Consider the following 25,048-nt stretch of genomic DNA (forward strand, 5'->3'; position numbering starts at 1 on the left):
TATATGTATAAGTAAATACACGGCTAAAGTGACCTTAATCTAGTACTTTTTTTTTATTACAGTCCACAAGAGCATCTTTAAAAAAAAATAGATAAACAAACAAGATCCATCACATAACAAAGACAACGCTGGTTTAGTTATAAAATTTGGGGAAAATATCAGATTAATGTAGTAATAGGAATAACATGAAAGATCTTATAAAACTTAAACGAGCCATTTGAGCACAGTGAAATTAAAATACTAAATCTAAAGATAGGCTTCTGTCTGTTATTTTTATCTTTTGCCAATTACACAACTATTTTCCATTTGTGACCCTGCACCACAAAACAAACAAAAAGTCGCCAGACATGTATTCTTAGTTAAGGGCAGATTCTAAAAGAGCAGACTCTAAGCTTTAAAATGATGTATAGCTCAATTGAAATGGACTATCCTAACTATCTAAATATTTGAAAGAAAGCACACACTCTGGAAAAGTGTGAACAGAGAAAAGGGGCTCTAAAGTACCGGGTCTAACTGTCTACTCAAGTGTTTAGTCTTTACCAAGCCGAGCTCGCTGTTCGATGAATGGGACAAAAACAGGATGTAAACTACTGGAGCGACAACAATGAAGGGATTATCAGATGGAGTTGAAATTGGGCATACCCTATTAACATATTCTATCCATGAAAACTGCCAACATTTAAGTTATTAAAGTCAAATTTAGTATGTATTATGATTGAGAAGTGTAGTTTTGCAAGACACCAAAGTGTCAGTTTAAGGAAAATGTGTTGCCATGGTAACCGCTCACTTTTGTATTTAAATAAACCATTTAAGTTATGAAGGTCAAATTTGGTGTGTATGATGGTTTTTAAGTGTAGTGATGCTGGGGGAAAGCATGTTTTCATTTGCTGTAAGTTTTATACTCAGTGTTAATTCTGTAATTGTACAGTAAATTAAAATTATTCTGTTTGTAATTTGATAAGTGTATAAATTTGGTATTAACGTCATTGCCCTCATGACATCACATATTATAAAGCAACATTAGGGGCGGGGCTATTAATCACCTTCAGTGATGATTTTAGTTTTGGTTATATTTTGAGTATAATATATAATATTATTAGTATATAGTATGTTAAGTTATATACAGATTTGATACTGCAAACTTGATGTTGGCATTGTATTGTTATTATGTGTTTATTTGTATGTATGTGTTCATGCAGGGCCTCCAAGAACAACAGTGTTTAACCCACTGACGGAGCCACCCTGTGAAAATAAAACATATAGATAAGTGAATAAAATAAACTTTCAAAGCAGTAACTTTATCTCTTCAAAAGTTAGCAGACTTGAAAGTGAAGAGTGTGCAGGTGGCTATCAAGAAATGAAATAGGGACCTCTAAGATCTGCCTGATCTCACAACTTTCCGAAAAAGGGTTGTAGAAAAATTGCTGAAAACGCATTTTTGCATTCATTGTATGGTCCCAAACTTAAGAATAATGTAGAAGAAGGGTAGCTCTTTCAGAAAATATGAAAAACTTAATATTGACTTAGGTGACCCGTTTCACCCTTTTTGAGTCCTCACGTAAAATCAAGGGGTGCGACTTTTTGTTCGTTTTTTGATGCACGGTCACATTAAATATTTTACAGTAATAGTGGGTAATGTCAGCCAGAGTAGTTTTGTTTTTTCATTCTTCATAACATAATACGTTCATATTATACATTAGGCCTATATCTGTGCAGCAACTAATCCAACACGCACATGTACACATTTGTCTAGATGATTTGGTGCAAAGCTGTACATACTGTGTCTGTGTACCTACAGAAATCGGGAACGAAAATTAACAGTAATGTAATGCATGAATTTCAGTGATCTCCTCTTGCTGGCAATTGTAGTGAAATGACACAGATGGCTGTTAGGGAATATGATTATTAGATGAAAGACAGAAAACAATGCCACATAAAACTCAATTACCATTGTCCTTTTATTTCTTAATGCATGCACTTCAAATCGAAAAGGGTTAGAGTTGATCTACTTCATTGTAAATTTTTAAAGATACTTATTTTGCAGATCGAAGATAAGTGTGTATTTACGACATGGTGCTTGATATGGTTTGAAAAAACCTTTACCCCTTTGATCGATTTGATGTAGAAAAAAAGGTAACTTTGATGGAAAATCATAATCCGACATTTATGTTATCTCTGATGAAAATGATATGAAACTGATGTTCAAAATTTGTGATTCTTCCAACCTTCTTAATCGATCTTATATGTGTTTTTTCGATTGCGCAAGTTCAAATCGCGTGAACTTTGTGGGAGTTTGTTATTTCAGCCCATCTTACATCACCCTCTACATAAATTTTCATCACATACACACTAACACACACACCATCACACAAAACATACACCTATACCCACCCATACCACCCACCCACCCACACACACACACACACACACACATTCACACACACACACGCACACACACACCTCGAGTGTCAGTTTTTGATGAGAATTTGACAGGAAGGCCGGCCTTTGTCAAGGATAAAGCTTCAATAATGAACATCCTGTTCCTAATCCAAATCCGTACCAGCCGGAGCCGAAAATAGGGTCTCGTGCAACCAAAGTTGCTACCGACCCCCAGCCTCATCCTTGTCATGAGGTTGGCTGGGGTGGATTGATCGACAGTTTGGACACATTAATTCTGAGTATTAAAAAGGGGGGACATTTTGCACCTCTTGTTTGGTCCCAACGACGCGATGATTGCGATGTAGCCAAACTCTAGAGCGGAATTGCAGAGGAAGAATTTCTATATTCTTGATAACCCCAAAGATGTTGATGTGTAATTATGCAATCGAATTAAGATGGTAAAAAGCTCGGTCTAATGGTTATGATTAGAGTCCGGGGTACTTTTACAGCAAAAAAAGAATCCACACCAGCAGAATATTATCAGTTTCATAAGAAAGAGAAAAAAAAATCCCTGCAAAGCAATGCCAAAATGATCAAAATCGGATAAGAAATAAGGAAGACATTCTGCAATTTCACTTTTTTTTCGGAAATTACTTCTTGACCATCAGCATGTCGATGATGTCATGCTCTCACAATTCCTAATCGATTTCATATGCAGAAATGATACAAATCTCACATTCCAGCAGTATGAATACAAAACTTGCCTTAAAACCGCACAAAATAAGCAAATAACAAATGCTACCTCTGATATATTTTGGTATTGGAATATGTCTTTACCTGTGTTAGCTAAAAAGAAAAAAAAATCATTTTTCCCGAATTTCATATATAACATAAATAAAAATTGTGAGAGGACGACATCATTTACTCGCTCGTAGGAATATTGATAAGGACTGGTCGAGAAATGTTTTTCGAAAAAATGTGAAATTACAAAATGTCATTATCTTCCGTATTTCTTACCTAAGTTTAGTCATTTTTGGAAGCTCTGTAGGGAAATTTTTCTCTTTCTTCAAGAGTTCTTTTATTTTAGGCGTGGATTTCCTCTTTAACTCTATAGCAAATGAAGATTTCGTACATAATATCTTCTTGTTTCCCGAAGATACAGCAATATAACTTTCATATCGACAACTTTCTAAATTATGTAAAATAGCTCAATGCATATCTATTTTTGTCTAATAGAAGTTATGTTCATTTGAAAACTTACAGAGACTTTACCATATCTATTTTTGTCTAATAGAAGTTATGTTTATTTGAAAGCCTACTGAGAGTTTACCAAGAGAATGGTGTGTCACAGAAGTAATTCTGGTATACCTTCAGTGTAATTTTTGACCTTTGACCTCTTGAATAAAGTAGTTATATTCTATATAAAAACAATAAGATATAGTTTAAAAAAAGCGGACGGGCGGTTTCGGGTGGTTCAGTTACTAATGGGTTAAGATTGAGTTTATGTTATTGTCTATGCAGACGGAGTCTTTTTCAGTGCTGACAGTGTCAAAGTTGCCAGCACGCTATAGTGTATGTATATGTATGAACCGGCTTGTGTAAGATATGTAAGATAATGTGATCAAAATATGAAAGGGAAGGAAGAATTCGCGTTTATTTTTTTCTTTACCCATCAGTGAAGACTAGAGTAATCAGCACGGAAGAAAAGAAGAGATGATTATTAACTGAAAAACCCCTGGTACCTCCAACAGAAGCAAAAATACAGCTGAAATAAATATACTTTCACAAGTGGCACAAGAGGAAGTACAGACAATTGTGTTAGTGGTAGAAAAAGAAGTAGTAGCAGTTGTTGTAATTGTATTAGTAGACGATTTTGTTGTAACAGTGACGCTAGACGCAGTAGTAGTTGAAGTGTTGAAGAAAGAAGCTGCAGTTGTTGTATCGGCTTTGTTATCACCATCTTAAAGGCGAGGTAGAAATAAAAAATAAATAAAAAGAAGTTTCCAGAAATTGTAGTCGTAGGCTATTGACTGTCAATGGGAGAAGATGGGACGTTCGTAGTGGTAGTAATAACTACTCGATTAATTCTAGAGTGCCAGAATTTAAAAAAAAACCAGCAATATCAACCTTGACATTAGTATCCAAGCCAGTCTGCCGGTAGGCCCCCTTTTGCTCATTTCTTTTTTAATATCAGTGATTATCACAGATGTTCCGATATTAGACCTCCCTTTAATCTTGTACTGCTCTATTTTTTTTTATTCTGATAGAAATCTTGGCATTCTTCTACAATCTACTAATAACCAGTTAAGATATGTTGCGTAGTGGATACAAGCCAACAAATTATCTCTTGATCTGCAAAAGCCAGTTAAGAAGTTATGAATGATAAAGTTTCGGTACTGACATTGTTGGGAAGAAGACTTCAAAAGTTTGCGACTCCAAAGTAGGGCACAGATACATACGTGTCAAAAAAAGACATTGAGAGAATTAAAAAGAAAAATATTCTGTATGAAAAGTACGCATTTCTTCTACTTGTTATTGATATTTATCATGAAAAAGGTTAGCCAAGTGCTCTTTTATTAAGCTACAAAAATGAATACTTTATTGAATTATCTTCGTTTATGCAGTAATAAATTTTTCGAACCATGTTGATGTTAAATTAGAGCAAGATATTCAGAGGGGTGAAGGTTCAGGTGTGAGTTCCTTCAATTTGTCTCCCTCTACAATTTACAGGTCAGCAGATCTTAACAGATCTTAACAAATTTCATTTGTAGAAGGAGATAAATTGAAGGAACTCACGCCTGAATGTTGATGTTTTTATTATTGTTTTCTTGTTTCCTATGAGTTCTTAAATACACTACTTTGTGGAATTTGACTGGTGGTGCACACTCTCACACACTACAGTGTGTAATCTTCAAGCAGGAAGCTGCACTTTACGGAAGAAGAAGAAGAAGAAATCACTTTGCAGACGGTCCACCAGGTTTCCGTAAGTTTTGGGTTAATATTCCTAGGGAGATTTTGATAATGATACTTATGATGATTGAGTTGTATGATGATATTGTCATGAATATGCATGTATGCAAATTGATGATTGAGTTGTATTCATGAATTCGTTTGAAGAAACCCACGTGGATGGAACGTTGCTGAAGAATAAAAGAGATCACACAAGACTGTATAAGTTGCTCTCGAAAAGTTGGTTCTTGTCGATTCCTCCTAAATATCTGGTTGTGATGCAGCCTTATTGTTGTCCGGTGCCAAGAGATGACGCGTGCGCATGCGCTGTTGACTACCACCATCCGTGAGGTAATAACATACCGTTGATAATATTATTATTACCATCATTAAGCATTACAATAAGTGGTAGAAATTGTATCTATATTATTACATATACAATGTTAGATTAGTCAGAAGAGTAAACCAATAAAGCCCACTGAAACAAACAATGAAACAAAATCTATTGCATCACTTATACTTAAATTCCGAATATTACGTAACATGTTTTGAACCCAATGGTACTATGCCATCGCAAGGAAACACAAGCTCAAGCACAGAGAGAGAGAGAGAGAGAGAGAGAAGAAACACAGTTAAACATGTACACACGTTGATTTTCTCTTAATGACTCGAAGCAGTGACCGTAGATGTGACCCCCTACATCAGTAGTTGATCTTCTACTAAATGCGCTTTAGATATAGGTAGGCCTACTTATAATCATGAAAAGTCCCATCTTAAACCCATCTTAACGGAGGATAAGTCGTGACTATGTGCATCGCTTAAAAATGATGATTAATGCAACTTTGTGGAATTACTCAGTGTGCTAACCCCAAACCGCCACCTTTACACGCCCGGTAACAGAAGATCCAGGGAAAGTTCTCGTAGTATAGAACACAAGCTCTTTTAAGTGGGCGTGTTAGAAGCCTACAGTCATGACAGTGGTACGATGTTTAGGTCAGATCGTTTTAAACAGAGGTTGCTAGACTTCTTATGAGGCAGAAGGAGTCAAATTAGGTGCCCTTTTTTGTAGAACGTCACAGAGGTCTAGTAATGACAAGATGCGCACATCTTCGACAATTTAAGTAAACACTCTGTGTGACGAATCAATTTCTTGTCCATTATAGGCATGTGAGTGATATTTTTTGCGCATTTGCACAGAAAGGATTACACAACATGAGATATTCCTACATGCCACAGAGCAATGGAAGGCATTTCTTCAGAAATCTGGGATATCGACGGGCAGATTAGGTTAACATCTTATCCAAGATGCACCTATACCGATCATGTCTACAGAGACTGAATGCTTTACTAAGGCGATTACAACACAGTATACGCAGTAAAAAATAGAATTGTTAAACTCATTCAGACCGACATCGTGCAAAATAAAAAAGGAAGAAGAAACATGTATGTCCAAATCAGAGAAATGGAATGGTAGTGCAGGCTTCTTGTGTCATGGACAACATTCTCGTGGACTCCATGCAGTTTTTCGATTCTCGGGCATCTTTGCAAGAGGAATTATGTTTGTGGTGTCGTAGTTGCTTTCCCTGAACTTACATCTGTCGGAGCCGAAAGTCGATAGTATAACATGTGTTTATAGTCCTTTCCAGGGTAGATTCACGACTGATGTGCTTCATTATAAAAAAGATCAGAGTCAGAAGAGGAAGAGCAGGCGTGCAATTAAGGTCTACCGTCATATTTTCCATGGGAACGACACATACAGGTACAATCCAATTAGCCCGAAGGCAGGTTACAACACCTGTTTTAATCGTATATTGTCGTAGGACCGGACCAAGTGTTACGGTTGAGTAATGATGAGTAGGGATGAGGACACTGAAGTTTGTGACCAAGATAGTTTAAGATGTAGTAATTTGTATACATGAAAGTTAACACGCTGCTATTAACAAAAAGCAAATAGAAAACTATTTCTTACAAGTTGACCGTTTCTTTGGGAGACAAAATAATCATGCAACTCAACGTGATTTAGTATCGATAGAATGCATAAAAGCCCTTAAACTGATTTGGATGAAATAAAACATTTCTATCTTAAAAGTTCACGAAATCGTCATTGTAATACGTAAATCGATCAAAAACAAATCAAAATATTTGCATCGCCAATCGAATCTGTTGTACTTCAGAGAGATTTCTTAAAGAAAAGAAATTTGAGTTTGATGACTATGCTAAACCAGGGATAAACATGACATGACTGTGAAGGTTCACCGAGGAGGCGATTTTTTTTTTTTTTTTGGATGAATGGATGATGAATAGTTTATAATCGGGTTGGGCGAAAGACGAGGACTTGCGTCAGACTACACTTACATTATTGCATTCTAGCGTACGCACCAGTTTGGACAGAGCCAATGCAGTGCAAACAACAAACAAATGATTTATTGTTGTTGAGACACTCAAGCACAGAAACCACACTTACATTTCACTTCATACATGATGATGAAATTTGATGAACATTGCAAAAAAGGACTTCACAGCCTGATCATTGCAATTTATGATTAGATCGTTTCTTAGATTATCACCCATATCTGCATGCGAGGAGATGTGACAGATATCAGCTTTCCATAATTCTATATTCCCAAATGAATAATAATAAGATGCATTGGAAGTTGCCTTACTTGAAGAAAACTATAAAGGCCTAAAACGTTGAAATACTGAAGTCTAGCGGATGAGACTCTTGAGTAAAGTTGTAAGCAGAAAGTCATAGAATAAAATCCCGTACGGTACGCTGAAAATGAATTTTCATTTTACTTTGACGGAGTTTTAAAATGAAAACATTCGTTAATCCGAAATGATGTTTGTTATTCCGAATGTTTGCTATTCCTAAACACGCAATTGCTATATACCTATATCATGTTCGTTAATCCGACACTTAAAAAAAAAAGGTTCGTTGTTCCGAAAGTTCGCTTATACCAAAATGAAATAAGGCTCGTTATTCCGAAGGTTCCTTAATCAGAAAGCGCAAAAAAAGATGTTTGTATTATTGAACCTTCAAAAAGCGAACCCTATTTCATTTTCCGATTAACGAACCTTGGATAAAATAACAAAATCGGGGGCTTGTCCGGGAAGTGAGTAAAGCAGCTTTCATTGTTGATGAGTATGAGGTTTTTTTGGTGGCATTAATGATGAAGGATTCTTCAGAATAACGAACCATGTATTATTTTTTAAATGACGAACTGTAAGAAAAACAGATCTTCGGAATAGCGAACCTTCGAAATAACGAACTGTTATCGGATTCCCTCGGAGAACAGTGGTATACACTCAATTACTTTATCTGGGGAAGAACTATAATCATAACTCTGTCAGCCAGAAATAACTTCTTTGGGCTGTTAAACTGTCACAATAAGTATTACATTGCTATCCGGTATGTTCACTACTCCCCACCAGCAAAACGGGGGGGGGGGGGGGAGACATGCAGGAAGAAAAATTTGGCAACAGTTGATTTGATGTTATATCGTTATTATAAGAATAGCTTCCTTGATGTCACTAAGCTACTGGAGTTTTAATCAATGAGTGTAGGTGTAAGGAGGCTTGTTCCCCGCCATACACGGGCGCAGTTCATTCATTGACTACCCCAATTTGGCCACCATCCTATGGGAATCTATTTCAGTCGGAGAAATAGACTGTCACTACCTCTCAAGACGCTTTGTTTCTGTATGATTGTCACCAACACGGCCTCTGTCTTGAATTACATGGCAGAGTGACTCTCGGCACTATTCCAGCAGCCGAAAGGGACTCATTTTCTGCCTTTCTCTAGACAACAAACAATAAACAAACAAACAAACAAACAAGGCCATGTAGGCGTGATCCTTTTCTGCTGTGCTGAAGAGGTAGTAAGTCTCTTCATTGATGCACGATTAATGTGTGTGTGTGTGGGCGTGGGTGTGTGTGTGTGTGTGTGTGTGTTCCTTCAGAAGTTGTAGAGGTGGAAAATATTTTGGTATCAAACTCTTAGCAACGAACTACGTGGTTTAGTTAACTATCACAAGGACATCTTAAAGGCATATTTACCATTTGCAGATGAAACAAAAACCCGGCTTTAGTGCTCCAAAATAGTTTTAAAATGTGAGTTAGGGATAGAAACAACCAATGTAAAAATTCGAATCAGTATGATAAATGTTAAGTATTGTCAAATATACAAAATGTGAACAATAGTTATAACAAAAATGTTTCCAAATTAAAACCGTCTACAGTAAGGTGTTATGGTTTAATGAGAAAAAATAATGATATCTCCTTATGTTTTAGGCTTTATTGCAAAAATTATATATGGTAGGATGTTTTTTCGATGCGACTAACCTATACATATGCATTAAAAGTGATATCTTAAACATTTTTTAAATCACTGCTCCCAAAGGTAAACAGGACCTTTAAAGGGCCTCCATTATCATGGTAACGATAGAAATATCGGTAGAACCATCATAGAAAGTGTCACTTTCCATACGACTTTATTTTAGGTTATTTTGAGGTACATACATGTTAGTTATTATATACAGGAAGGTTTATAAATCTTGGACACCATGGAAGAACAGATCTATCATGATAGATCTAAAATGGGCTATCCACTGTTACATGTTATCATCATTGTCACATGTCAATTCGTTTTTATTGTGTTTTGATACTTCAACCTTGATTCATGTTTTAACTACATTACGTTCAACACTGTGTATTTTACACATGGTTTTATTGTTTCAGAAATAAAAACAAACCAACAAACAACAACGGACAAATTCATTACAGCTGAAGAGTTTTCAAAGAAACAGCGGTGAAACTCATTATAGAAACACATTTAAACAAAATTATGCCTCAATAGCTGCGTCGTTGCTCTATAATCTAAAATATAATATGATATAAACTGTTAATCTGAGAGTGTCGAAAACAGTTCATTATATACTGTAGCACAACCAGTATTCCTTAGAAAATGACGTTCTTTATGTTTCGGAGTCTTCATTCAGCCGCTGACACATACATTTTTGCCCATCGTCGACAGGAATAACACAATGTAGCTACACCATATACTATTATGAAGAAATCACTGCAGTACAATAGTCACCAATTCGGTTCTATGAGTCCAACAATGAGACCAGTATTTGTGTGTGTGTGTGGGGGGGGGGGGTGTCAGTGTGTGTGTGTGTGTGTGTGTGTGTGTGTGTTAGGTGACTTGTTTCTTGACGGGCGGAATCTTCATTTATTTCTACCAAAATTACAGTTTCGACCCCTTACAATCTTGTACCATTTAGAAGTGAATTGATAAATGACTGTATTGTTGGAAAAATCATATAATATCATTTCCAACGCCCGCTCTACAGATATGCGGGCATATAAAGAATATCACTAAAGGCTTTATATCGCATAAATAGAGAAATCAGCCTACAAAAGATGCCTGTGCTTAATAAAAGTAATAACCACCGGAACGTTGCTGCTAAGATTTTACGTGCTTACACGTATTTACATGGACAGGCACGTTTATAAATCATTCAACCACCTTCGGTAATACTCTATCTATAAAAAAAAAAAAAGATCCTTGACCTAAAAGTGATCTCTTCTCGGGTCACACATCCGCCTTCGGCAACCTTTAATTAGATGCTACGTTTATAGGCAGGTCGCATTAATTATGAAATGATAAAAAGAATCACAGGGTTGACGAAGTTAGGCTAGACAATTATTCCTGATCATTAAACTTTCACGAGGATGTAACCACAAACGGACAAACATGAGCATCCCACTTGAAATCCGAAAGGGACAATGCCATAATAAGCGATGTATCCATGTGGAAAAAAAGAAAAAATAGTAGTAAAAATGTACAACATTTGAAAAAGAATATTGAAATACTTCAGCAGTTATGGAGAGTTATCTAAAACGAAAAACCACTGTGCTTTGCTAGGAACTCTGTTGTTCACGTCACAAGTAATAATTAATGTCATTATGTGAACAAAATGTGCTACCTTTTGATATTGCCATGAAGATTTGAGCAACAGTTTCAAAAACACACCAAACTACTATACTGCTGATATCACCTCCACGCACATTTTGCTTTGAAAGTTCTTGTCAGCAAATCAAAGAACGAAAAAATACTAACAGAAATGAAATCAACAATGGAGGCGTATTTATAAGAGATTTAAGTCGACAAAGTTTTAGAATTATCGACTACCATGGGCGTAGACGGGGACACAATGAGCCCCGACCCTCCCCCTTTGATTAAGAGCTAAAATAAGATACTTTGTTTACAACCTCTACTTTTCCAATACCGAGTTCATGATCATTGATGTTTCAAGTCCATTTGGAAGCGCATGAAACTGCAATGTTGACTAAACATACTACAGAAACTACATTACGCTATATACTCATACTCATGGTCAGGTAAACAATAAACGTTGGTACGCAGTATTCCATCACTTGTCACGTGATGGAAAGTAGCATTTTGACTATGCAAATTGTGTTCCAGCAGCTGAGTCAACATCTACACCAGATCAGTACAGGCACGTCCTCTCAGCGCACGCACACAGACTGACAGAGAGCAATGGACTCGCACGCACAGCGCGCGACCGACGAGCTGTGTGCGTGCGAGTCCACTACTTGCTGTATGCGAGTCCATTGCGAGCTGCCTTTGCAAAGGGCTATCTCAGTTGTGACATACATAAGTATAAGTGATAAGTAAAATGACGTTAAATTTCATGGTGTAATGAATAATAAACATATATGTGGGCCTACTAAGGAAGTCTTTCTCTCAATTTCTTTTGTAAACATGTAACTGACTCTCACGCGGCTATTGCTTGATCATGAATCAGGGTGATATCTTTAGTTTTTCAACTGCTGTTGCCAAGAATTGTTCATTACTAAAGATTGTCACCATTTTGCAATTGTTACATTGCTTTGAGAAATTTTACCAGCGACAAAGGATCTAATGGCTTGCAATTAAATCTTGGTGAGAGATTAAGAGTTGGTTTGTTGTGGTTAAGAGATATCTGATGTTCAAAGTCATCAATAGAAAACTAGATGCCAAAAACATCTCCACTGAAATTCAGTGTAGGTCTTCTTCTTTTTTCTTGTTTCTTTTTGGACATTATTGATCAGAACAAAACATTGTCTTTTTGATGTCATATGGTATCTGGAGTTTTGACATCACAAAAATAAACATTCTACAATGCAGTCAATGACAGTAAAAATACAAGACGCCTGGTCCATTTTTGGACTATGCTCTCTAATATCGATACACTTTAGCAACATATACAACAGAAAACGAGGGGGAAGGAGAAAAAAAAGCCTTTAGTGCAGAAATGAAATACATGTATCACCAAAAACAAGGCAAAAAAGCCTAAAAGCACACACTTCAATTTAATAAGAAAAAAAAAACAACAACAAAGATGTTATTCAACGAGCTCACTGACGCATGCTCCGTTACTGAGATCATGATATTTCATTGTATAAAATGCAAAGATACAGTATCCTTGGCCAAACTTTAAACAGTTGCCAAGATTATTTACATAACAGAAAGCAATATGTGTTTTATCGATCGACTGAATCTAATAGTCTTCCAAAAGTCTTTCAAAAGTCTTCCAAAAGTCTTCTTTTTTCATAAGTTATAATAGATTACGATAACAAACAAAAATAAGCCTACTTGTGATAATGGTGATGAAGATATTGATGATTATGATGATGATGACAATGAGGATGAAAAGAAAATAGAGGAAGAATTCACGCATTAGATAGCAGTGTACTATCTACAGCAGCTTGATAGTGGACACAGGATTTTCCAGCCAGAGGTAAGGCATTAAAGGAACAATGCGATGCAAAATGTAAGTTGGCTTGTATTGCTCCACAATACCCTTATCACCACCAACAGACCAATGTGGCCGAAAGAATTATCTAGATTAATGCTTTTACATCTTTTAGTGATATTTCTACTATTTTTCTTCATATTATTTGGATATGGGCGAAAATAAAACTTACAAACTAAATAACAACCTCCAAAACAAGATTCTGTCAGTGATATCATCTGTCAATCATTGCTACAAAGTAATATGATTAAGGAAAGATATTGGAATAATTGGAATACACCTTCTCTTAGACAAAGCATACCTGGCGTGTTTCTCTGCAATTTCTTTTGTTAATCAAATTAGTACTTAAGCAATAATTTACAGTTGATGTCACATGCAGAATTTGGATTTAGAATCTTTTTGTTTGGTGGGTACAGGACGGTGTATCAAAGTAATCTTACGCAGAATAGTGGAAATGTTATCATATTGAAATAATATACATGGTACATGTTACGGTATTTATTTGGCCACATAAGTGATATTAAGGGACTAGTATCATGACTCAATATGACTTTAAGGGATGGTAAAATATTGACTGAGATGAGAATTCTGCTTTTAACTTTTTGCGAGATATTTAGAAACTACTTTATGAAAATGTTAAGAAGCCCATACTGAGTATACAGTTCTAGAGAACTTGAAAGTTTGATGAAAATCGGTTTTAAAATGGCTGAGACATCCAAAAACAAGTCAAACGAAGGGATCCTAATAACAGGTGGGTCCCATCTTATATTAGGATCCCTTTGTTTTGGATAGCTCAGCCATTTCAAAACTGAAAACAAATTTTCATGAAATAAACTCTGAATTCCTCTTAAAATTATCTACTCTTTTATATTTCATGAGAGATTTCTCATTATCTGAAAAATATCATCATCAAAAAACGTTGGAAACCTCAAACCCCATCTCAATCGAAACTGTACCATCTCTTTAACATGTATTTGCATTTTATAGTTCCTTTACTTCTCTTGAATTATAGAGATCTATAGAGCATGTGAAAATGTTAAGAAAAAATGAAAAATGTTAAGAAGCCCAAACTGAGTATACAGTTCTAGAGAACTTGAAAGTTTGATGAAAATCGGTTTTAAAATATGACTTTAAGGGATGGTAAAATATTGACTGAGATGAGAATTCTGCTTTTAACTTTTTGCGAGATATTTAGAAACTACTTTATGAAAATGTTAAGAAGCCCATACTGAGTATACAGTTCTAGAGAACTTGAAAGTTTGATGAAAATCGGTTTTCTTTTATATTTCATGAGAGATTTCTCATTATCTGAAAAATATCATCATCAAAAAACGTTGGAAACCTCAAACCCCATCTCAATCGAAACTGTACCATCTCTTTAACATGTATTTGCATTTTATAGTTCCTTTAATTCTCTTGAAAGGTACGCAGATCTATAGAGCATGTGAAAATGTTAAGAAAAAATGAAAAATGTTAAGAAGCCCATACTGAGTATACAGTTCTAGAGAACAAATTTTCATGAAATAAACTCTGAATTCCTCTTAAAATTATCTACTCTTTTATATTTCATGAGAGATTTCTCATTATCTGAAAAATATCATCATCAAAAAACGTTGGAAACCTCAAACCCCATCTCAATCGAAACTGTACCATCTCTTTAACATGTATTTGCATTTTATAGTTCCTTTAATTCTCTTGAAAGGTACGCAGATCTATAGAGCATGTGAAAATGAGGCGTGAGATCGAAGCCACGATCAATCTCTTATGACTGTCTATCTAACCCACATCAGTCATCTAGTTTGGCGCCAATGCGTTCAATACACATACGTTCAAAGCCACACATACCACAAGAATATTACCACATTTTGCGTCCCCGGTTGTTGAAATTTTCTTGCCACGTCTTTGTAGACTACATCCAACGCAATCTTAACAAAATAAAAAGAGAGAGAGAGACTTTGCTTTGCAGAGATAATGGGAATATGCCAATAGCAATTTGATAGCAATAATTATGTCCATACCAATGCTCTCAATAATTCACACCTCCCCAGAAACATTGCAAAAAGAAAACCCTCGATAAACTCTTTGACAAGATGTTAACATATTCTACACACACACACACACACACACACACACACACACACACACACACACACACACATAAACACACGCACACACACGCACACACACGCACACACACACACACACACACGCACACACACACAAACACACGCGGGCACTCGAAGTAACTCCCCCATCAAAATACTGCAATGTTTTAACCAAAAAAAAAAAAGATTTTAGCAAAATAATATAGAAGGGATGATTGTACATAATATATTTCTTAACTTCTGTGCAAATGAGAATGGTCTGTTCATTAATGCATTTGTGAGCGCACATTCAAAACAAAACGGTAACTTTTTAACATCCACCGTTATTTTTTTTTCTTTGAGGGGGGGGGGGGCGGAGGAGGGGATGGGGGATCGTTGAAACATTCGTTTCCTGATGTCTTGCTTGTGTTTTATCATTCACCCTTAGACCCTCTCCCCTGTACCTATCCTGACACTTTTCATGTCGTTGTTGTTGTTTTTTTTTTTTTAAGTAAGGTGAACACAATTTTAGGGGAATGTTCAACTCTCCTATAACTGCAAAATACATTCAGTTTATTGAAAGAATTGATATCAGAAATTGTTACCAGCATGTAACAGCACATGTTGTGAACGAAAGTGGGATTCGTTGTGTTATGGTTGAGTGAGCCCGCTGTAAAGATGAAGGCAAGAAGTGTGTGCAGTGTTAAGAATAAGGGGGTCAGCCAATGGATAATCTAAAATAATCGCAATTAAATATTCACCCTCTGTTTTATATAGACCCCAAACATGTTTTGTGACTTTTGAAAAGTGACCGTGTTATATTTCATGTGTGCTCACTCATGCATGACTCAACAGATAACTCACATTTCCTACAGAAGTAAGTAAATAGGTGTAGAAATACCCTTGCTATATTATTTTTCTCGAAACCTGTTCTTTCAGAAGTTACGCCATTTGTACGCAGTTGCTTACTTTGTTGTTGTATATATTAGAACATTTGTAATACAAACACATGAAAACATGCACATATGGGAATATGGGAATAAGAGTTAAACTAAAGGAGTGGTCGCTAAGGTCAGCTTACCAGATCAACGAGGACTTGCAGTGGAGTACATTTGTAGATAAAAGGAAAACATCCCCACAGCTTTCTTTTAGTACAAATCAATTAACACACACTCCATGATACACACGGTGCAACTCAGTTTAGCAAGGCTAAATCATCAGATAATTATTCAAAAGGGAATTTGACCTTTTCTTATTCTTTTAAACAGATTCATATTAGGGCATTTTTTAATGAAATTATTTCATGATAATTTTCATATGAGATAGGAGGAGAATGACAGGCATTTATACAACCTACATTATCAATCACATCGGTTGTACATGTTTTTCGAAGTTCACCCATCCCCTCAATTCCTGTCAACGTGATAGGAAGAAATCAACTGCTGTTCTTGAGTTTGTCACGTTGACAATTAGTAATATCACGACATCCTTCAAGGTCATGACTTACAAAGTGCATGCGGGCTTTTTAAAGACCGGACGCCATCCCTTGTTCTTTGCGTCCTGCAATTTTTCACCTTTTTTGGAAGTGCGAATTATTGACAAGTCAATCTCAATTTCCTGGGTTCTCGTCAGACAGCTTGCTTTACAATCCTCGGTCCTACTCACACGACTTTTGGAAGCACGTATCAAATCATAATAATACTTTCCTATCATGGCTGCAAAAACATTTGTGGATCGGTTGCATAGTGTATTGTAGATGAAATATCACAACCCAAAGTGGCAAAATGGCTGTGTGACTATAGTCACCACAGTCACGCATAAAAAACGTGAATAGCTGATGCATTTATTAGCATTTATCTATTTCTGGACATTCCCGAACTGAGTGCTCCCGATGGAATTAAAAAGCAAAAAACAGAATGAAACAAAAAAAGCAAACTCCATGGGGATTTCTTTCCTGCATTTTAAACACGATTGGAATGAATACATGCTTTCAATGTGTGTTTGTTTTATTTTTCTAAAGTGTCAAACAACAACAACGTAAAAAAATGATGCCAACTTAACTGTCTCTCACTCATGTCAGGGGAAAAAAAAGAAGAAAAATACGATTAAATGAATATACTTCTCTCGTTATCCTTTAGGGATTTTGCCAGGGAGTAAAATGAGGTTTATTCGTAGTTTTTTTTTTAATGTTATAGCCATTGCAAAATAGGGCTACAATGAGATTGGCTGTTGGGTCAAGGGCAGCCAAAAGTGAATCACACTAATGAACGATTGCCCAGGTGCTGGAGACGTCACGGGTTGGGCACTTTATGACGTCATTGATTGGGACAGATTCCAGGGTAAGTAATCTACCCCTACAAAGTTGCCCTAGGCAGGGGTAAGAATGGGATGAGCGTTCCGCCATACAAGCTCTCCCCATGAAACTGTCCCCAGTTAAACAATACGGTGTGTATGGATTGGTGTGTGGGCGTTTGTCTGTACCTTCAAAATGTAAAAACGAAGCATATTTTGGTATCAAACACTTGGCAATTGATTGCAGGAAGGAGAAACTATCACAAGGACATCTAAAGGGGCCTCCATTATTACCGTGAAACAAAACAAATAGAGGCTGAGCTATCATGGAAAGTGCCATCTTTCATATATCTCTGTTTTGGGTAATAACCTTAAAGTACATCGAATGACAAATACAATGCAGCTGAAAACTTTCCCAAGAACTATCGGTGAAACTCCGTACTATATCCTTAACGAAGAAAAAAAAATGGTCCCAAATAATAACCTTATCGCTGGATCAGAATAACACTGACCAGCTGAGGGAGGAAAAATTTCTTAATATCTGGGGATGGTCTTTATACCCAGTGAAGACATGAGAACTTTGACACACACGTTTTGTTTTTTTTTTGGCCCGTCTTCGACAGAAATAAAAAAAGGAATACTCGTATCAAAAACTTTGGCAGCGAAAGCATTGTTATCAAAGCAATCAAAAGATTACTGCAGTGCGACATTCACCAGTTCGGTTTTCTGATGCCAACAATGGGGCCAATATATGATGGAGCATCAGCACTGGGTTGAAGCATTGGAGAACCTTGTCGGTGATAACAATTAAGGCTAGCTAATGATAGCCAAAAAGAATAGCTATAAAATATAGCGACAAAATAATAGAGCGTTGTGATCACTTTGCCAAACGCTCTGAATTACCATATTGCCATAACAGATTATTATGTCTCGTCACATTTAAGGAAATAATACGCATCATAGAGCAGAATTGTCTTGCATACAGCCATTTTCCCCCTGGGAGCGAAAACAAAAAATGCAGGTCATTTTCCTTGAACAAAAGTGATTTCTTTTTCTGTCGAGTTCACAAGTTCGAGTTAAACTCTAAATAATTGGTAAGTAATGTATATCTGCCCTTCGAAAAATACGAAATGTGTATGAAATATACTTTGTGTTGATGAACTTGCGTGTATTATGTTTTCCTGAATTTTGCCACCTCGTGTGTATTTGTAATGTCTTCATATACTGTGGTTGTTTTTATATGAGCATGAGCATGAAAAATACAATATGGATATATCACAATCAAATAAGATTAGTTGAAATGTATATACACAAATAATCTTAAAAGGGGAACTGACATTTCACAAGTCACAACGGATCAGGCTTCATTCACGGAAAACGATTATTTGAAACTATTTTCAAGTTTAGACACCTCAGAGAATACAAACTTTTAAAATCAGGATACAAGTCAGTGCCTTTAAAAGGCATAAAGGGGAAAAGCAGATCCCTTGATGAACTTGGACAAATGGTAATTCTGTGATCACACCTGTCACATCTTAGGGTGAGCATGCGCACGTAGCATAGCAACAACTGAAAATGGGCTATACTGAATCACCAAAACGTGCCATTCCCCCTTACGGGACCTGGCTTCATTAAAATTAGGAGACGTTTGCTTCTGGCAACGCCAAGGATGTATATAACAGGCTGTGCTAAAAAGTATCATGGCGTCAACATAACGCCTGGGTTTTGAAGGCTAAGAGAGGAAAAATTGTGGGGGTGTGTTGTTGTTTTTTTCCCTGTCTTGGAGTCATATAAGAGCTGGTTTTAAGTTTATCCTCAGACAGTCTGACACCATTGGTGACACAAGCACGGTGATATATTTTGGTGTTCTTTTCGCTTGGAATTGTACTCCTGAAACTTGGATAGCTTAAAGCTCTAAAGTATCGGTTACTCCAGGAAACATGAAGTGCCTTGTCCTCGCCGGGCTCCTAGCCCTCTGTTCTCTTGTTAATGGGCAAGCCCAATCATGTCCGGCGTTTTTCACACAAAATGGCAATAGCTGTTACCGGTAAGTAATTCTGTCACCATACATTTGAATTTTTAGTGAATTAATCCGTTTGTGAATGGTCCGACTTTTACATAATACCTTACTCTATTCTGACGCAATCAAGGAAACAAATCGACTCTGGTCGCATATTGCGGTATAGATTGTGTCATTACTATGAAATACAACTGTCAAATATAACACTATTCTTCTCCCGAAACACATTGCATGTGTGTTTGTTATAAAAGTGTGTCGTGGATGAAAATTTCTGATTCATGCTACCCAGAAAGACTTCAGCTCAGAATTTATGGTAGCACTGTGACAGGCTGTAAAGCAAAGTACATTTGCTCTAGGATTTGTTGTTATTTTTCTTTCCTTCTTTTTCACTGACCATCAATTCTCCCCTATTGATTGAAAAAAAAGATGATTTGGTACCAATCAAAATCAGATGTCTAATGATTGAATCTCTCGCACAACGTGTCAGTCAAAGTGAGCGTTAAAGTGAAATAAAAATCGTACCAGGTTGTGGTTTTCAACTATGTATCAACTTACCTATTGATTACTCACCTGAATCCTACCACATTTTTGTTCATTCAGTGGGAACTGTTATCTCTTCATTTATATATTCATATCACATAGCTGTATCAGGTTTCTAGTTTGTTCTTACTGGGCTAGTACTTACAAAAAGAGCTGCAGGCGTATTTGCCATTAAACACACAGCTGCGTTGCAGCTCATTGTGTCTATAATGAAGACGTTCCTAATAGACTGCAATTGATGCTGACTCTTCCACTCTTTACCGGTTATTGTGGTCGCGCTTAACTTGAATACAGATTGCACTTACTCACGTGGATGGAATCAGACATTAAATGCCGGCTTTTCAGATCATTAACGTGTATCAATACCCTCGAAATCAAATTTGTGTGCAGCTGTCATAAGGAAAAAAAAACACAGCCGTAATTCACGTGTTAGCCCCTGAAAGTAGACATATTTCGAAAAATCAGATCATTATGTATTTCTACAAAACTGTCGGCGCTTGCGCTCCGCGCGTTTAAGTTCTGCTCAGTAAGCGCCGGTACTGATGTGTGCGCGTTCTAGCTACACGGATACGTTCTACGAATGATATCGAGGTTCCATATATTGATCGAAGTACATTCTCATACTGCATATCAATATCGTTCAAACGTACCAGGAAAAAAAATATTGATAGTGCCGTCGTTTGATGGGGGAATCAACTTTACATTTTCTGTTTAAACCCCAAGAAACAAGACTCGGAGTGACAAAAAGAGTAATATTTTGTCGAAAGCAAGTTTCGAGTATGTACTACAAATACAACAAACATAATAACCAGGATGTTGGTACACTTATAAGCTTTTATTCATGACAGTCAGGCTTTTCTCGTGCTCACATTCTAAATCTCGCCATAATCTTTTAATCCTTGTTTTACTGTATTTATGGTTTTGTTTGTTTTGTTTTTGTCAAAAGTATTGCGAGCACAACTTTACAAATAAAAAAGATAATAACTGCTGGTGAAAGGCCTCAGAAAGATAGAAGAAAAGAATTGAATTTTCGGACAGGATGTTTACAAGAGTGCACGTCATGAGACCGACACCCGCGAGTCATACAGTCTACGAGTTATACAGCCCACGAGTCATACAGCTCATGAGATCGTCACTGAGCAAACGAGGCCCACGAGACCGGCACATTAAATCCCGTGTTGTATCTGTCGAACTCGTGGGCTGTTTTTACCTAGTGTCGGTCTCATGGGCTTTATTCGCCTAGTGTCGAATTCGTGGGCTGTAGGACTCGTGGGCTGTGAGACCATTGGGTGTCGGTCTTGTGGGATGACCCCGTTTACAACTGCTATACTTTAGAGCTTCTTATCAAAGCAAGTTTTTTTTTTTGAACCACACCCCGCTGTAATTTTCTTCTCATCTCCTTGATCCAACGATTCATCTAGAGACCTCCTACAACAATGTTTCCACTTTGTCAAGTTTGAGCTGTGTTGTTCTACAGGATGCAGTTTCTAGCATTGTTGGAAGTGAATCTATGACAAAAAAAAGGGGTTAGAAAAAGTTGCTTATCACTTCAGTTAGACAAAAAATCTGTGTGGTTGTGTTATACCACACAAATCTGCCCGAAAGCAGTAATGCCGGAATAAATCATTTGGAAACGAATTGCTGTCATGGTGCTATTTGCTCGAAAAACTTGTGTATTCTCCAGTGTTTGTTCATCCAAACGAAAATCATTGATACGGTTGGACGATACGAAGAATTGAGCCACAAACGTACTAGACATTGTTTTATTTCATAGTAATATCCAGCTATGAAAACTGTAAGTCAGTATTTTTATTACTACATGTTGTTGTTGTTGTTGTTGTTGTTTAGTGTTTAGTGGCGTTTTCCATTCTCTTTAGAATATTTACGCCAAACACTGATCGATAAATTTCTTTTCCTTTATCATTTTTTTCTTTCACAAAAAAAGAAAATATTATAATGAATATCCTTGGTCAGCTGTCGGTACGTCTATTTGCCTGCTTACATATCTGGTTGTAGCTAGTCTTGTTGCAAGCCAAGTTTAACTCTTGGCACATATTGCGTGCTCTACAGCATACATGAGACTTATATATATAAAGTGTACGAAAACATTATTTTCGAACGCTGTTGGGAATTATGTCTTTCCTGCAGTGAAATGAGAGGCAACATCAATAAGCAAACAATGACCAAAAACAAGAAAGACAATAAAAAACAGAGAGAATCGAAGAAGGTAAAAATGAGTAACGAAGAAGGTTACGTTGTTTTTTTTTTCATATTTTTACGTGCACACACGGCAATTATATTATCAGAGCAATTATGGTGTTTTTGAATTATGGTGTTTTTGAATTGTGTAGACTCTATTCTTTTTTAATAGTGTATGGATAAACCATCTTTTAATCAGACTGCTGGTCATATGGGAATTTGTTGGTACAGAAAATTGCTGATTGTCAGTCGTGGAAGTACACACTTATACACCTAAAACGAAGACGATACTCAAAAAGCTAGTCAACATTTATTGAATCTCATACCCTGTACACTGCAAAAACGTCGGTGTTAGATTTAACACCATGGGTGTTAAATCTAACACCGATCAAGCTCTAATAAAGGACCACACCCACAGGTGTAGAAAATGTATTGTGACGGTGTTAAAAAGTGTTCACCTGGCACTTCGTGGTGTTAATTTGACACTGTGGCTGGTGATATTTTTGACACTGCGCTAGAGTTAATTCATTAATGACACCGCATGGTGTTGAATTGATATTGGTGGTGTTAATTTCAATGGTATAACACCCGTCCAGCTTCAATAAGAGACCACACCAACTGGTGTTACTGTGGTGTAAATGTGTTTACACTTTTTTTTCAAAAATTAAGTACTTTATCGGAAAATTCTTCATCGTCTTGTTCCGAATTAACAAGAAATTCAGTCCCTAAGAAACTACTAGTATTAAAAAAAATATATATATATATTTTGAAATGACACCCGGAGGTGTTAATCTAACACCATGAATGAGCACCTGAAATTTAACACCAGCTCGTTGTTTCATATTTAACACCGGACTTTTTGCAGTGTACCTGTCGTATCCTTTCAAAATGAAAGTATTTATTTTGCTACACTATCCATGACCACTAACAATTCAAATTAATACGCTTAAGATTAGTATATTATATCATACATTTTATGATTTCTACCTCTTTTTCATGTCTTTCAGATCTGCTACAGGTCGATTCGTCGACCCCACTACCGGAACGACCACCCTTCTAGAAGGAATGACCTTCCATGCAGCTAACGCTTATTGCAAGACCCTACACCCTAACGCGCACCTGGTCGTTATCAACGACGAAATGGAGCATAAGTTCCTCTTCAGTTGGATGCTAGGTATAGAGCCCGTAGAGATGTGGATCGGTCTGTTCTACAACGTAACCGCCATGGCATTTCAGTGGGTGAACGGCGACCCATTACTGTACACCGCTTGGGAGCCCTTCTACGGAGAGCCACTGATCAGGAACGGTGGGGCCGCTTTGATGTTCATGAGCGAGGTTTTCACACCCCAGTTCACTCAGATGTTTGGCTATGGTTACGAGGTCAGTCATTTCTGGAACACGGAAGCCATCGACGAACCATTTCCGTTCATCTGCGAATGTAACATCGGGACGACGAACATTCCAACCACGACCGCAGCCCCGACAGCAAACACCACGGTGGACACCAATAGCACCACCGCCGCCAGTGGCCCCGCGACCATGGCACCTCAGGTTCTCTTCCAGCGAGAGCCACGGCCGATCCGTCTATCGGACTACCTCGGTTTCGGAGGACTGCGTGAGAGGAAGATTGATAACTCGCGGCAAAGTGGAAACCGTAACCGTCTCGCTCCTCAGGCCTACAAAAAGCTTGGCAACTACATGGGAAGCAGGTCACGGTACTACGGCTATGGTTACCCTGTGATGCCATAGGCTTTTGGCGTCTAAACTGGTTCAATTTCAATACTGTTCAATACCAGGGACATTAAAGCGGTTTAGATATGTTTATCTTACATCATTTTTTTAATCTTTCTGCATGATGAAAACTTTTTGAAACTTTCTCAGGAGACAATGTAAGAAGTGCTAGATTGCACCGTTTACATTAGCCAGGTAAGGCAAAAACACACATGAGGGATATCATCTAAAATTACGCACTGCGCGGACATGGACAATTAATCCATTGATGTCGAAGAAGACCGTCAATGCGTCCCTACTGCTTCAATGTAATTTTTGTCAAGTTTCTCTTTTTCAAGAAACTACAAAGTTATCGGGGTATATTGCAGAATTGTACATGTATTTGATCTTATGTTAATGCGAAGCTGTTCCCGAATAACATGCCTCTCATGCCATAGAAACCAGATTCGTTTTAATGTCAACATTTGTAATGTATGAACACTTATTTGACATTGGCTCTTTAGAGAATGTCTTTTCTAAGAACTGTGAAGATGTCTTATATGTATATACCAACAGGCGATATTTTTTTTAAATCTATGCTGCTTGTGAATGATTAAACCGAAATATATATTGTTGAAAATACCATAAAAGTCATGATGACCAATAAATTGTTCACGATCGTGACTGTCCATCTTTTCGTTGTTTTTCTGCTTTTTTGACCAGGCGTTTACCACAGTATTGCACTTAGACTAAAGCACACAAATACAAACATACACACTCATACCCCCCCCCCCCCCCCCCATCGGACGCATAGGATTTGGGCATATCTTTCATTAAACGTCTTTTCTTGTACATTATTCTATGCATTGGCAGTATACATATGAATTTCACTTCTGCTGTTGCGATTTAGTCTCGGTAACCTCAGCCATCAGCATGAACAGTAAAGGATCATTTTTAATACACTTTCATACATCACAGAGAGATTTAGTCTCGGTAACCTCAGCCATTAGCATGAACAGTAAAGGATCTTTTTAATACATTTTCATACATCACAG

The 25,048-nt window shown here is 37.0% G+C and overlaps 1 protein-coding gene across 1 annotated transcript in view; it reads left to right on the plus strand.

Annotated features, from left to right (window-relative positions):
- The window catches only part of LOC139709232 (30 kDa spicule matrix protein-like), a 61,911-nt gene extending 37,879 nt beyond the window's left edge, over nt 1-24,032 (plus strand). Inside the window, exon 2 of the mRNA XM_071621189.1 lies at nt 23,291-24,032. Within this exon, the coding sequence (XP_071477290.1) occupies nt 23,291-24,032 (742 nt within the window). The remainder of the gene's footprint in view (nt 1-23,290) is intronic.
- Nucleotides 24,033-25,048: the final 1,016 nt, after the last annotated feature.

The sequence above is a fragment of the Diadema antillarum genome, unplaced genomic scaffold (genome assembly GCF_040938485.1).
Source record: "Diadema antillarum isolate AM-2024a unplaced genomic scaffold, OU_Dant_1.0 scf00000037, whole genome shotgun sequence".
NCBI classification, from domain to species: domain Eukaryota; kingdom Metazoa; phylum Echinodermata; class Echinoidea; order Diadematoida; family Diadematidae; genus Diadema; species Diadema antillarum.